General features: G+C 41.9%; 1 protein-coding gene and 1 pseudogene across 1 annotated transcript in view; one reads left to right on the top strand and one right to left on the bottom strand.

The window, feature by feature from the left end:
• RYR2 (ryanodine receptor 2) overlaps positions 1-15,168 on the top strand; it is an 809,907-nt gene that overhangs the window by 220,410 nt on the left and 574,329 nt on the right. Inside the window, exon 2 of the mRNA XM_069571617.1 lies at positions 7,021-7,140. Coding sequence (XP_069427718.1) covers positions 7,021-7,140 — 120 coding nt within the window. The remainder of the gene's footprint in view (positions 1-7,020; positions 7,141-15,168) is intronic.
• LOC138430445 (kinesin-like protein KIF11 pseudogene) lies at positions 9,230-11,374 on the bottom strand (annotated as a pseudogene).

Below are 15,168 nucleotides of genomic sequence, written 5' to 3' on the forward strand. Positions count from 1 at the left end.
AGGAGAGTGAAAAAGTTGGCTTGAAGCTCAACATTCAGAAAACGAAGATCATGGCATCTGGTCCCATCACTTCATGGGAAATAGATGAAGAAACAGTGGAAAGAGTGTCAGACTTTATTTTTCTGGGCTCCAAAATCACTGCAGATGGTGACTGCAGCCATGAAATTAAAAGACTCTTACTCCTTGGAAGGAAAGTTATGACCAACCTAGAGAGCATATTGAAAAGCAGAGACATTACTTTGCCAACAAAGGTCCGTCTAGTCAAGGCTATGATTTTTCCTGTGGTCATGTATGGATGTGAGAGTTGGACTGTGAAGAAAGCTGAGCACTGAAGAATTGATGCTTTTGAAGTGTGGTGTTGGAGAAGACTCTTGAGAGTCCCTTGGACTGCAAGGAGATCCAACCAGTCCATTCTGAAGGAGATCAGCCCTGGGATTTCTTTGGAAGGAATGATGCTAAAGCTGAAGCTCCAGTACTTTGGCCACCTCATGCGAAGAGTTGACTCATTGGAAAAGACCCCGATGCTGGGAGGGATTGGGGGCAGGAGGAGAAGGGGACGACAGAGGATGAGATGGCTGGATGGCATCACCGACTCGGTGGACGTGAGTCTGAGTGAACTCCAGGAGATGGTGATGGACAGGGAGGCCTGGCGTGCTGCAATTCATGGGGTCACAAAGAGTCGGGCACGACTGAGCGACTGAACTGAAACCAGTATTAGTTTTACTATTTTATTTTCTGTACTTTCATAACTGACACTAGGGAGAGTTTTAATGTTTGAATGAAAACTTTTAAAGATCAAGGAACAATTCATAAGTAATTCTCCCAGATATTGCTTTGCATGGTCATTTTTAGAGTCCTGTACTTATGTGCAAACTGAGGACTGCCTGCATTTTTAAAATGAATAAATGTAGACTCAGTGAGACCACAGATATGGACTGGTTTTCTTTGGATTCTTTTAGCTCATTTGTTCTGCTATCGACATATTTGCTGTAAGAAAACAAAATAGTATGGTTAACATTTTATTTGGCAGTAGGCTAGACGATGTAGACATGATGATGGAACAAAATAAATGAACTTGTGACTGCTTATCACAGCTTCTGGAACATAATACGCCCTAGATCAGTGCAAAGCATATCCAGGATTTGATCATTTGTCTCTGCCTCCACTGTTCCCACTGTGGTCTGAGTTGCCTTCATGTCTGCTGAATGGTTGCAGTGTTCTGTGAGGTCACCTTGCTTCTTCCTTGCCTCCCTGTAGGTTGCATTTAGTACATGGCACAGGCTCCCCAGTCCCTCAGAAAAAGCCAGAGGCTTTACTCTGGGCTCAGGGTTTGTATTGATCTGGACCCTCATCTCCCACCATCCTCCTGCTGGCTTACTCCAATCCATCTGCAGTGACATCACCCTGTTTTTTGGACGCGCCAGGTACACTTCTGCCCGAGAGACTTTCACAGGCCTTCCTGCTGCCTGGAATGCCCCTCCTGCAAGTACTCATCTGACTGATTCCTCTTCCCTGCTTCAAGTCTTTGCCCAAGTGAAGCCTAATAACTTTATTCACAATTTTAATCACCCTGACTGCAACGTCACTACGATCCCCTTGCTGCAGCTGCTGCTGCTAAGTCGCTTCAGTCGTGTCCGACTCTGTGCGATCCCCTTATCCTGTTCCATTTTTTCCCACAGACTTTTCACCTTTAACATAATTTGTGAACTTATTGTCTTTTTGTTTATTGTCTCTCTTCCCTGTCAGGAGGTAAGCCTAATAAGTTCAGAGTTCTTTGATTTATTTCACTAAATTTTCTCAAGGGCTTAGAACATTTCCTAGCATACATTATGTCGTCAGAAAATATTTCAGTTATGAATGTTTGAAAGAAGCTGTTGGTGGTGGTATTTGATAATTATTTTCCATCTTGTACCATTCCAGCAGACTTGGCAGCATTTGTTGTAGAAACCATGTCTTATTTACTCATTGTAAAATTGCCTGGAATGCAGTATTGTAGTGCAGGCTTCCCCCTGTAAATAATTGATCTCTACGCTTAAGAGCTGTAAGAAAGATCACAGGAAAAATACAGGAGCATTTAACATAAGGAATTCAATCCAACATATATTTATGAAGTATTTACTATGTGCAGTGGTATAAATTGAATGATGTTATGTTTCCCTCAGGTTTTAGCTAAGCTGTTTATTTTCATTGGATACCTGGTTTTCATGGCGTTTAATCTGACCTGCTTGACAGATAGCATTGGATACAATACCGATGGTGAACTTTTTGAGTTAGAGCTAACTGTGGCAAAATTATCAGGATGTAACTAAAGGAGAGGATCAGTTATGGAAGGTTTAAACCTGGATAGACATTTTGAAAGATAAGCCTAATCAGAGCCTAAGGGAAGTACTTGGTGTGATGAGGGACTTTTTAATGACCAGAGTTAGTAAGAGCATTTTTTGACTTTTCAAGAGTACAATATGCTTAGATAGCTTAGATTGTATATGGAAAGAGTTGTAGTCTAATTTTTATGGTGTTTATGTGGAAATAGGGGGGAAATGAAGGACTCAGTTGCTTTTTTTCAGTGATCCAATGTATACTTGTGATACCTTAAAATTTCTCATGAATGTGATAGGATCAGTGATTCTCCCCAATGATGCCCTATTTCCTCACACATGTAACTATGAAATCATTTAATGGGATCGTATAATGCTCACCTTAATTTGGGAAATTAAATAGTCTCTTACCTTGGCAGTTTTAGAAAGCAACTCCAGTTGTCAGCATTGCAGTTCATGTTTCTGAATAATCGTAAAGTGGATTATGATAAATAATCACTTATTGTATATATTTGCCAGGCACAGTGTTAGACACTGTATACTCTCATATTTACAGAAATGAATGCATAGTAACAATCAAGGAAACAGAAGGAAGGGAAGGCTACCCTCTGGAAGAGATGTTTGAATTGATATTTGAAAGATGATTGTCTTAGCTAGAGGGTCAAGAATGGGTTTAATGACAAGGATCATGTAGGAGCATAGGAATGAAGGTAGGTCGGTAGGAAGAAATGTTGGGCTTGCATAGACCATGCAGTGCAAAGCCTTTTAGGCTAGAGGTTGGTTTTGGTCTTTTTCCTTAGACCAGTGAGAAGCCAGTAAATGGTTGTAAGCCAGGAAACAGTATGGTTGGGCTGATGATGAGACTTCAAGGTGAAGCACTATTGTAAGGGAGTTTGCAGTGTGGAAAGCTGTTCTGAAGATTTTGAAGATGTCTAAGTAAGATCTGATTGTAGCTAAGGTGGTGAGAGAGTAATGGAGTCGAAAGATATCGATGGTGCAGATGTCATAGGACTTGGTGACTATATGCTGGATGTCTCTCTTACTTAAGCCCTGCTATTTATCTAATTGTTCATGAAGTTTCTTCTAAAAGATTTCTTTATTCACAATTCATTATTCAGAATCTTATAAAACAAGAGCAGTAATTTTGTTTCTTCATGTTTGTTTTGGGATTGGTGTAGGTTCAAGTATTTCTGGAAACAGCAAGATATTAGTATCTTCTAAGGCTAGTCATTCATGGTTGAGGAGTTAACAGACTTTGAAATTTTAAAAAGTGAAATAATAAAACAGAAGAACAATTCATTTTGTAGAATTTTTTCCTAAAATGTGATTTCTTGTGAATTGAATCAAAATCTGTTGCCCTAGGTGCTAGGAACTCAAAAAACAAAGTATACCAAAAGGTGGTGAGTATTGAAGGGCGATTTTAGTTTTTACAGGTTGAGGCACACCAGTGGCACATGCAACCAAAATAAGAACACAAGAAATGATAGTTAAGTTAGCAGTCTGGGCCCCAAGGCCTGGGTAGCAAAGACTGATTTAGAAGATGCTTTATGACCCCCAAAGTCATATTTACCCTTATTGTCTGTTACCTGAGCAGTGTTAACTGTCTGAATCCGATCAGTATCAGGCACTGTTTAATCTTTCTTTTTGGATAGATTTTGTGTGTGAGTTTGTGTACCAATATCATATGCACATATGTATGTGTCAACCACAGCCAGGTTTATTTATTGTACATTGGTTTTAATAATTAAAAATATAGCTACTTGTCAAAACTTTTCAAATGCATAGTCAGTAGGCTGTCAAACCTCAGTGGTTCTAGAGAAAAACCATGCATTGAGATGAATGATGGGTTAATTAAAGGGACTTTGAAGGTGTTTGTGAATTGGTCTTTGGTCCATCAATGCTCAGTATATTTTACTTTTTGTCAAAAAGGAACCCTTTGCTTACAGGGATTAAAATAGAAACAGCTCCCAGATAAACTGGAGAAAATCTTATTCTGTGTGTCAAGGTGGGTTCTATCCATCAGGGTGGGATTGTGGTTGAAAGTTGGAGTCACAGACTGTTTTGTTGGTGGGGTGGTGGAGCTCCCTGAATTCAATGTTATTTCATGACTAGGCACTTCATCACACAATGTTGAGGTACTAAATCGGAAGGAAACTGCAAGGTGAGCTGGTTTTACTGGTTTGATGGAGTAGTTCAGTACTTTGCTCCTTTCCCTTATATAAGCTGGTTTGTACCACATACTAATGAGCATCTCTACATGTGCTCATTTCTAGTTCTGTCCAAAATCCAAGATGTATTTTAACATTCTACTGTTACTGATTGCCTCTAAACTCCTATAAAAGGCTTATCACATCTTTTCTGGGATCAGTGTCCTTTCTGGGATCCATTCTGAATCTCCCTCACACTTCAGCACTTGTTAGAAGTGCAGAATCTACCCAAGACCCATGAGTGAGAGGAGGCATGGTAAAGATAGAGAAGTACGTCTTTAGATACCAGCAGTAGTAAAAGTCACCTGAGCCTTCAGAACTAATGTGCGGCCGAGGACTTTCAGATAAATTAGGTTTCATCACCAATTCTTGGAAATAAGTATGATCAGCCCTTTGTGAGTGACAGGTTACTTTGAGCCTCGTTTTCCTCAACTGTTTGTATGAATGATCAGTATATTGCTAGAATATTGGGAGGATTAAATTAATGCCAGGACTGGTATACGCTGTATTTTTGGTAAATGTGATGTGCCTTCTCTTCTTTTGGAGCTTACTGGGTAGCACTGTTCATTCTTACCTGCCCTGTACCTTGTTGTATTTTCTTACTCTCATTCCTAAAATGTCTTTAGTTAGTCCACTGCAGTAATTACTTACTAAGGGGTAGTTATTAAAGATTTCTGACTCCGTGGGCTCTTTGTTGAGGCTCACAGGCTTTTCTTCTTGCAGCGCCTGGGCTTCTTGAATTGTAGCACAGAGGCTTAGTTGCCTGTGACATGTGGGATCTTAGTTCTCCCACCAGGGATCAAACCTGTATCCCCTGCATTGGAAGGTGGATACTTAACCATTGGACCACCAGGGAAGACCCCTAACTGGTATTTAGATCACCTCTAGTATCCAAAGAAGTCTGTCTTACCCAAGAGTGTAGTTTCCACGTTGGAGTTCACTCCACAGAGGCAGTAAGACATGATAGCAAAGACATTGGGGATTTGGGAAGGCATTGAATGCATCAGCACAATTTAGCACTTTGTTATTAACACCATCTATTTGGCAAACACAATGTATCTTTGATCTTGCAGATTATATAAGCAACAAAGATACTTCATTATTTTTTATTACAGCTATGCTGAACATGAAGTAATCTTCAGATGTACTCATTATATGAAAACAAGGCTTTTTTTTTTAAAGCAATTGACTTTTGAAATGCAACAATTGAATGCTCACTGGAAATTAATGAGCACTGGGGGGATAGTTGGAAGGTAATTATTAAGAGATTGGACTTGGCTATGACCGATGCTATAAGCCAGCTATTAGGTACTGCTGCTACCATGCAGGAAATAAAGCAAGTACATGGCATTGATAAAGGTTTTTAAATTAGAGCTGTACTTTCCCAATGGATATAGCATTTTCCTGAGGTTAACCAAAAGTGCTTGTTTTCTGCTTTTAGATATTTGTCACATTACCTCTTCTCTGCCATTCTACCATGGGTCTTCAAGCGTGTACTCATATTCCCTTTTCACCTTGATTCTAATTAAAAGGGTTGATGAGTATCTTTGTTTGTTTTTACTTCCCTGTTAGGTATACTGTTTCTTTGAGATTGAAATATCAACGTATAAATGGTTAGACTTTTTAGGTATTTATCAGTTAGAACCTGTTAAATTGAGATATTTTGTTTAAAAATGATAATGCCATCTCCCATTTCTCGTTGATGTAGGGCCTTTTGTATGTCAGTCACTGCGTAAGTTTATCTCACTTCTCTCCTCGCTTTGTTGATGGCAGAACTGGAATAGGAACCCAGCTATTGCAAATTCTAAAGCCCATGCTTCTTGCTGTGCTCATACTGCCTGTACTGAGTCATCCTGTGGATCATCCTTCCCTTGTACAGTTTTCCCTCTGATTCTGTGAGCTTAATTGATTGGAAACCAAGTGTTGGATCTCAGAGGACTGAACTAACAAATCACCTCTCTGTACATTTTTAAGCAATCCAGGATTATTTCGCAGATGATCAAGTTGCCACAGATGAACTAAGATGATTTTTTTGGGTTGATTTGAACCTAGAAGCTCTGTTATTGACCTGTTTTCCTGAGTCAGTTTTGGAACAATGTGAGCCTGCTAGTAGGCTCTGTTCTGTTTTTGATGATACTTGATGTCCAAGGAATATGTCAGACCATTTCTTGATAATTTTGATGATTTAAAGCAGTGCGTAAGAACTCTGGCATAGAAATCCTGTATTTTACCATTTTCTATTCAGATTGCCTCTGTCGATTGCAGAAAGCTGTTAATTCTCTTCAATGGTAGTAACTTTTTCCAACTCCTGCCACCCGGTTATCTTTTTTTGGTAAATAAAAATGCTCTAGGACTTGATTGTGTGGATTTGGGAAGGACAGTTCTTAGATTCATTTTGCTCTGATTTTTAAAATGCACTAAAACAACAGTCTTCGAGATCTGATTTAGGCTGAGTCATGCTAAATTTCACTGTTTTCCTCTCTTTCTCCCTTTTGCAGGATGATGAAGTGGTCCTACAGTGTACCGCAACCATCCACAAAGAACAACAGAAACTGTGTTTGGCGGCAGAAGGATTTGGCAACAGACTTTGCTTCTTGGAGTCCACTTCGAATTCCAAGGTGAGATAAAGCCTTTCCAGGCCATTCAAACATTCAGGTTTTACTAGTAGCATTGAAGTTATTTATGGGCACACTTCTGTTTTCTGCGGAACACATCAACTAAAGGAAATTGAACAGTCTTTTCACTATCCATTAAGCCCATTTCAATTGATCCCCTAATCCATGTAAATAACTCAGATGCAGTTGTTAGCAGGAACAGACAGAGTCTTTTTGCTCCCATGCTATTTAAATCCCAGGGGATAAGTAAACATGTTAATAATTTCAGAAACAATAAGGGCTCTGAAGAAGAGCAGAGTGACAAGGTGGAGAGTGCTGAGGTAAGGATTCTCCCTTTTGCAAAGAATATGGAGGGAAGGGCATTCTGAGACAGGGACGTTTGAGCTGATTGAAGTGAGAAAGGGAGAAGTAGTAAGTTCCTGACCATTCTGGAAAGAGGGACCAGGCAATGCAAGGGCCCCTCATTAGGAATGTGCTTCCAGTCTCTTGAAGGAAGGACCAATAGGCACTGCAGCTCTGGTACCATGAATGGGGCCACTAGTTAGGGGAGGTGAAGGGCCTACCAGCCCTTGGTAGTATTGGATTGACCAAAAGGTTTGGGTTTTTATCTTCCCATCTTATGGGAAAACCCAGGCAAACTTATTGGCCAACCCCATAGTTGATACTCTTTCCTAGTAAGAAAGGAGGCCATTGGATCAGGTGAACAATGCAATTCTATGTAATATTTAAAAGATTGATTTGACTTTTTTGTGGATTCGAGCAGGGGTCACCAACTTCTGGTCTGCAGACCAGTCTGTGGCCTCTTAGGAAACTGGGCCTCACTGCAAGAGGTGAGTGGTGGGTGAGATAGCTAAGCTTCATCTCCCCCTCCCCATTGCCTGCATTACCACCTGAACCATCCCTGCCCCTTCGTTGGTGGAAAAATTGTCTTCCGTGAGACCGGTGCCTGGTGCCGAAAAGGTTGGGGACCATTGGATTAGAGAATGTGGAAAGATTAAGATTAAAAGCGTGGAGAGCAGTGGAAGGTGCCTCCAGAAGTTTGCAGGGCAACTGCTGGGTCTGCTGATAAGAAGCAATGATGGTGAGGAAACTTAGTGAGGGGTTGGGGAATATGCTTGGAGGATTTAGAGGGTGTGCTGATAGATCAGAATGTATAGAATAAAGGAAAGAGAGAAAAGGCAGATATCTCTGCAGTCAGGCAGTCAATCAGAAAACAGTTTATTAATCTTTGGGTAGCTCTTTTTAGATTACAGAGTCATTTGACATGCATGATCGCATCTGATTGTCACAATAAGGGTATGTTATGCATAGCTATTGCTGTTCTATTCACTGTACACTTGAGGGCATGGATGGCTGAGAGACGACAGGTATTAGACCAGAGGCTTCCTGTGACTTGATGCCACAGCATTGATAATGGCAAATTTTCACACTTAACACCTCAGTCTTTTGATTTGAATCTCTGATTCTTTTTTTTTTTTTAAGCACAGGCCCATGATTCTTTATTCCCTGGGTCTGCGACCCACATCTAATCAGCTTGAGTAACCGTAAACACTGCCAAAACGCCCAGAGTACTACTCCTATGGAAGCAGGCAATCACTGAGCATGAGAAGAGCCGGGTGGCGTCGCCTGCAGGGAGTTGTAGGCTGATGGTCTTGGGTGTTTGCACAACCTCCTTGAGAAGCCTGCGGGATGCTGAGCCACGTAGATTGAGCCTGCAACAGCTACTGCAGGACCGTGGTCGGAAAACGCAGATCTGCCCTTGCTTTCTTGTTTGGAATCATTTGGCGAGGACGAGTTCTCATCACTCAAAGGATAAATTCATAGTCCTAAAGTAACATTCATTGTCTTTTTCATCACGATTTAGTACCTGTGGTAGCCTTAACATTCCCTAATTATTCTTCAAGACAATTCTGGGTGCTTCCTCCGAGAAAGGGGCTTGCTTTGGACCTCTCTTTTCTGTGCTTCCACAGCACTATCTTCAGTTCAGTTCAGTCGCTCAGTCATGTCCGACTCTTTGCGACCCCATGAATCGCAGCACGCCAGGCCTCCCTGTCCATCACCAGTTCCCGGAGTTCACTCAAACTCATGTCCATCAAGTCGGTGATGCCATCCAGCCATCTGACGAAAAGGGGAAGAACATCCAGGTCGTGGCAAGACTCAGGTAGGGGGAGCTTGCAGGGTTCTGAGCCCTGGGCTTTGCTGCCGGGCTCCTTCCTGTGCAGTCCGAGGAGAGGGATTTTGTTTGCAGTTTTCTGAAGGAACCAGACCTTCCTGTTTCATAGCTTCCTGTGTTAATCACTTCCTGAAGTACAGTTTTACTTTTTGCTGCTAACGACTGTTCTTTCAATATCATGTTAGACATCTGAGAAACAAGTGTAGACACGTTTTCCGGAATCGATGTGAGAGATCCAAGTGCCGCTGCAGTAATAGTGTCTAATGCAGAGGCACTGGGCGTCAGCAGGGTACCGAACGAGGTCTCGTGAACTCCTAGCGTGGCCTTTTGTTTCATGTTGCCATCCTTAATTAATTCTTCCATATTATTAAACAGACTATTCGTTTTTGCCAAAAACGTCGTCTGCATTATGCTGATCAACTGCCTTCTTACAATCCAGTTTAGAATGGAGACCAAATACATCTTTTGTAGCTTCTTCCACTGTGTTAAGCAGCCTGTTGGCAGCATCATGATGTCTCTCCTCAGTAGTTTCCAAAGCCGCCGCCGAGGTGATACATTCTTCTTCAACAAGCTGTAATTTCATTTCCTGCAAATGTCTTTGAGTGGTTTCAAGTTCCTGTGTCTTACTTTGCAGGTCAGATTTGCGCTGGAGAAGTTCATTTTTACTATCCATAAACAATTCTGTAACCCTATTTAGCTCTTCCTCAACAGCAGCAATTTTGTCAACCAATTCTATAATTTCTTCCTCTTGAACAGTTAGTTTTCCACTCATAGCTCTAAAATTTTCTTCAGAAATGTACACTCCATTTTTTTTTTTCATGAGTTGCAGCAAGATCCTGTTTCAGACGCTGTATCTCTTCTGTGTATTCCTTAATCAGAACTTTCTTGGTGAGTTTCTGGTTACCCTCAGGCTTATTGAGTATGTTCTTTGCTCGATGAGCATATTCCAGTGGACTCCGAGTTTCCTCCAGGTTGAGAGATGCAGGAGAAACTCTTGCAATGATAGATGTTCGTGTACATCCTCCAAGAGAGTCCTGGAGGATTCTAGTCAGTTTAGATTCTCAATAAGGAGCATGAGGTGTTCTTTCCACAAGAGCAGTAATGGCCTTCCCAGAGTCAACAGGGGTGACTGATATTTCCAGCTTCCCGAGCTCTCTTGCCAACTGCTCCAGAACGGCCAATGTTCCTACTGCCTGCAAGATCAACCAAGTTCAACTTTCCAGTTTTAACAAGTGCCTCTCCATCAACTGTAGTTTCTTTCATATGTATTTTAACAGAGAAAACTGAGTGGGATCGACTAGAGTAGGCATTCATCAAAGTTGCTGCGGCTGTCCTTTTTGCTACCCCCTTCTCCAAAGTTTGATAGGCTTGATCCTTGTTGTGTACTGTAATTTCTTCTAAACCTTTGATTATCACTGCCCTCTTGTTACGGGGATCATCAAACATCTGCAGTCTGTCAGAAGCATTAGAAGACGGATTAAGGAGATCAAAGAGCTCTTCATTATAGATTTCCAATAGCGACACTTGTGCTGAAAATTCAGTACCATTATCAGTAAGTTTCTCAAAAATCTGATGAAGAGTACGTGGGATTATACCAGCCAAAGGATCCTGTTCCCAGGTATACTCTTCATTAGGGGAACTTTCACCTTCCATTGTAAAGGTTTTTCCAGGGCCGGTTTGGCCACATGCAAAAATAGTGCAATTATTGCCCATAATAAATTCATCCAGAATTGGACAAACACTACTTCAGGAAACGTCAATTTATTTAGTATTTGCTCCAAAAACCATATCAAAAGTGTATGTTTTCCTTGAGCTTTTGTCCTCCGGTCCTCCAGTTTGAACACTAACTTCCTTCCACACACGATCACATTCTACTACCGAATGGGCATTAGCTTTCTGCTCTGCGAAATTAAATGGTCTGCATCTCACCACCACCTGATGCTCCCCCCGCCCCCCCGCAGATGAACTCAGCTGAGACACCACGACCGCCCCCCAAGAAGCCAGCCACAGACCGGGGCTGCCCAGTCCCCTACCGGGCACTGGCGTGCACTCAGAAATTGCCATCGCCCAGGAACTGCACCAGCTCACGCCCCCCAAGAAGCCAGCCACAGACCGGGGTTGCCCAGTCCCCTACCGGGCACTGGCGTGCACTCAGAAATTGCCATCGCCCAGGAACTGCACCAGCTCAAGCCCCCCAGCCACAAACCTAGTCTCCGTTCCAAGCCCAGGAAACCTGAATCCCTGATTCTTAATGACATAGTACCCCTTTGGTTATTCTGTGAACAATGTCTATATATAATTTATTATAATAATTTAGTACCAAGTCATGTTTCCAATATTACAATGATGGGTGACATAACATTATGCATTTCATAGTCCTGCCTTGGTTTATTTTTAATTTGACAAATGTTTATTGAGCATTCTCTTTGTGAAAATTACTGTGCTAGATATCAGTTGTGAAAAATATTCTTCTATTCTAGAAAGCCTATCAAGAATTTAATATTTAGTACTTTCCCTGTGGTTGCTGGTATTTTGTAGTGGCTAGAACCAGGCAGGCCAGTTAGCTAGGTTTTGATTTTTCACTATACTGGCTGTCATTGCCTTGGTCTTTAAGAGCTGATTTCCAGTACTAAAAATGAATTCTTCCGATTCTCTAGCAGGTGTGTTATGTAGTAGTCAAGGCACTGAAATAGGCTAGGCATTCAGTTAATGTTGAGATCAATCAAGATGGAGTAGAAGGAGGTGGAGCTCACCTCTCCCGACAAGCACATCAAAAATACATTTACACGTGGAACATTTCTCACTGAAAACTAACTAGAAACTGGCTCAAAGGGTCCTGTACAACCAAGGATGAAAGAAGATCCACATGGAATCTTGTATGAAGGGAAGAGAAGTGATCAGGTTGAGACCTGTGCCTTTGGAAGGGGCTCAGAGGAAAAGAGAAACGATACAGGTGGAGATTTGTCCTGGGGAGTGAGCAGTTCCAGCCACATGTTGGGTGACCCAGCCCAGGGGTCTGGCACAGGGAACTTGAGCTCGTTTGCTGGTTGGAGAGCTGGTGGGACTCACTGCAGGGCTCTGGGAAGCCTGGATTTTGCTTGTGAGCTGTGGGCCTGCACTAGCTTGCTCCTAAAGCAGGGTGGAGAGGGCAGATTGAAAACTGTGGAGGTGGCTGCTTAGTTTCCCTCACCTTCTCTATTGCATGCCACAGCCTGAGCCCAGTGAACACTCCAGCCCTGCTTACTATTTGCTAATGATCAAATGTCAGAAACAGAAGACATAGAAACAATCCTCTCTAAAATTGCATCAAAACTTATAAAATACCCAGGAATAAACTAAGGAGGTAAAAGACCTTTGCAATGAAAACTATAAGAATTTGTTGAAGGAAATTGAAGGTGATACAAAGAAATATATTTCATTCATAAATTGGAAGAAATAATATTGGTAAATGTGTCTTCTACCTAAAGCAATCTACATGGCATCTGGTCCCATCACTTCATGGCAAATAGATGGGGAAACAATGGAAACAGTGACAGACTTTATTTTCTTGGGCTCCCAAATCACTGCAGATGGTGACTACAACTATGAAATTAAAAGACGCTTACTCCTTGGAAGGAAAGTTATGACCAACCTAGATATCATATTAAAAAGCAGAGACATTACTTTGCTCACAAAGGTCCATCTAGTCAAGGCTATGGTTTTTCCAGTAGTCATGTTGGACACGACTGAAGCGACTTAGCAACAGCAGCAGTAGCATGTATGGATGTGAGAGTTGGAGTATAAAGAAAGCTGAGTGCAACTCATCAAAAGTTGATGCTTTTGAACTGTGGTGTTGGAGAAGACTCTTGAGAGTCCCTTGGACTGAAAGGAGATCTAACCAGTCAATCCTAAAGGAAATCAGTCCTAAATATTCATTGGAAGGACTGATGCTGAAACTGAAACTTCAATGCTTTGGCCACGTGATGCTGGGAAAGATTGAAGGTAGGAGGAGAAGGGAATGACAGAGGATAAGATTGTTGGATGGCATCACTGTCTTAATGGACATGAATTTGACTAAACTCCAGGAGTTGGTGATAGACAGGGAGGCCTGGTGTGCTGCAGTCCATGGGAATCACAAAGAGTCGGACATGACTGAGCAACTAAATTGAATCCCTGTCACATACCCATGACATTTACCACAGAGCTAGAAAAAATAATCCTAAAATGTATATGGAAACACAAAGAGCCCTGAATTGCCAAAGCAGTTTTGAGAAAAAAGAATAAAGCTGGTGGTATTATGCTCCTGACTTCAGACTAGACTACAAAGCTTTAGTAATCAAAACAACGTGGTACTGGCATAAAAAGAAATACAGAGATCTACGGAACAGAATCAGAGAAGGCAATGGCAATCCACTCCAGTACTCTTGGCAGGCAAATCCCATGGACGGAGGAGCCTGGTAAGCTGCAGTCCATGGGGTTGCTAGCAGTCGGACATGACTGAGTGACTTCACTTTGACTTTTTACTTTCATGCATTGGAGAAGGAAATGGCAGCCCACTCCAGTGTTCTTGCCTGGAGAATCCCAGGGATGGGGGAGCCTGGTGGGCTGCTGTCTCTGGGGTCGCACAGAGTCAGACACGACCAAAGTGACTTAGCAGCAGCAATACCATCATGGAACAGAATAGAGAGCCCATAGATAAAGCCAGGCACCTACTGTCAAGCAGTCTATGACAAATGAGATAAGAATATACAATGGATTAAAAACAGTCTCTTCAATACGTGGTGCTGGGACTACTGGACAGTTACTTGTAAAAGAATGAGATTAGAATGTTTCCATACACCATATACAAACTACATTCAAAATGAATAAAAGAGCTAAATCTTAGACCTGAAGCCATAAAATCCTAGAAGTGAACATACGCAGAACATTCTATTTAATATACTCTGTTCAGTTCAGTCGCTCAGTCGTGTCCGACTCTTTGCGACCCCATGAATCGCAGCACGCCAGGCCTCCCTGTCCATCACCAACTCCTGGAGTTCACTCACAGCTATTTGTAAGGTCTCCCCAGACAGCCATTTTGCTTTCTTGCATTTGTTTTCCATGAGGATGGTTTTGATCCCTGTCTCCTGTACAATGTCACGAACCTCCGTCCATATTTCATCAGGCACTCTATCTATCAGATCTAGTCCCTTAAATCTATTTCTCACTTCCACTGTATAATCACAAGGGGTTTGATTTAGGTCATACCTGAATGGTCTAGTGGTTTTCCCTACTTTCTTCAATTTGAGTCTGAATTTGACAATAAGGAGCTCATGATCTGAGCCATAGTCAGCTCCCGGTCTTGTTTTGCTGACTGTATAGAGCTTCTCCATCTTTGGCTGCAAAGAATATAATCAATCTGATTTTGGTGTTGACTATCTGGTGATGTCCATGTGTAGAGTCTTCTCTTGTGTTGTTGGAAGAGGGTGTTTGCTATGACCAGTGCATTCTCTTTGCAAAACTCTATTAACCTTTGCCGTGCTTCATTCTGTACTCCAAGGCCAAATTTGCCTGTTACTCCAGGTGTTTCTTGACTTCCTACTTTTGCATTCCAGTCCCCTATAATGAAAAGGACATCTTTTTGGGGTGTTAGTTCCAAAAGGTCTTGTAGGCCTTCATAGAACCGTTTAACTTCAGTTTCTTCAGCGTTACTGGTTGGGGCATAGACTTGGATTACTGTGATATTGAACGGTTTGCCTTGGAAACGAACAGAGATCATTCTGTCGTTTTTGAGATTGCATCCAAGTACTGCATTTCAGACTCTTTTGTTGACCATGATGGCTACTCCATTTCCTCTAAGGGATCCCTGCCCACAGTAGTAGATGTAATGGTCATCTGAG

This window comes from Ovis canadensis, chromosome 25, assembly GCF_042477335.2.
Source record: "Ovis canadensis isolate MfBH-ARS-UI-01 breed Bighorn chromosome 25, ARS-UI_OviCan_v2, whole genome shotgun sequence".
NCBI classification, from domain to species: Eukaryota; Metazoa; Chordata; class Mammalia; order Artiodactyla; family Bovidae; genus Ovis; species Ovis canadensis.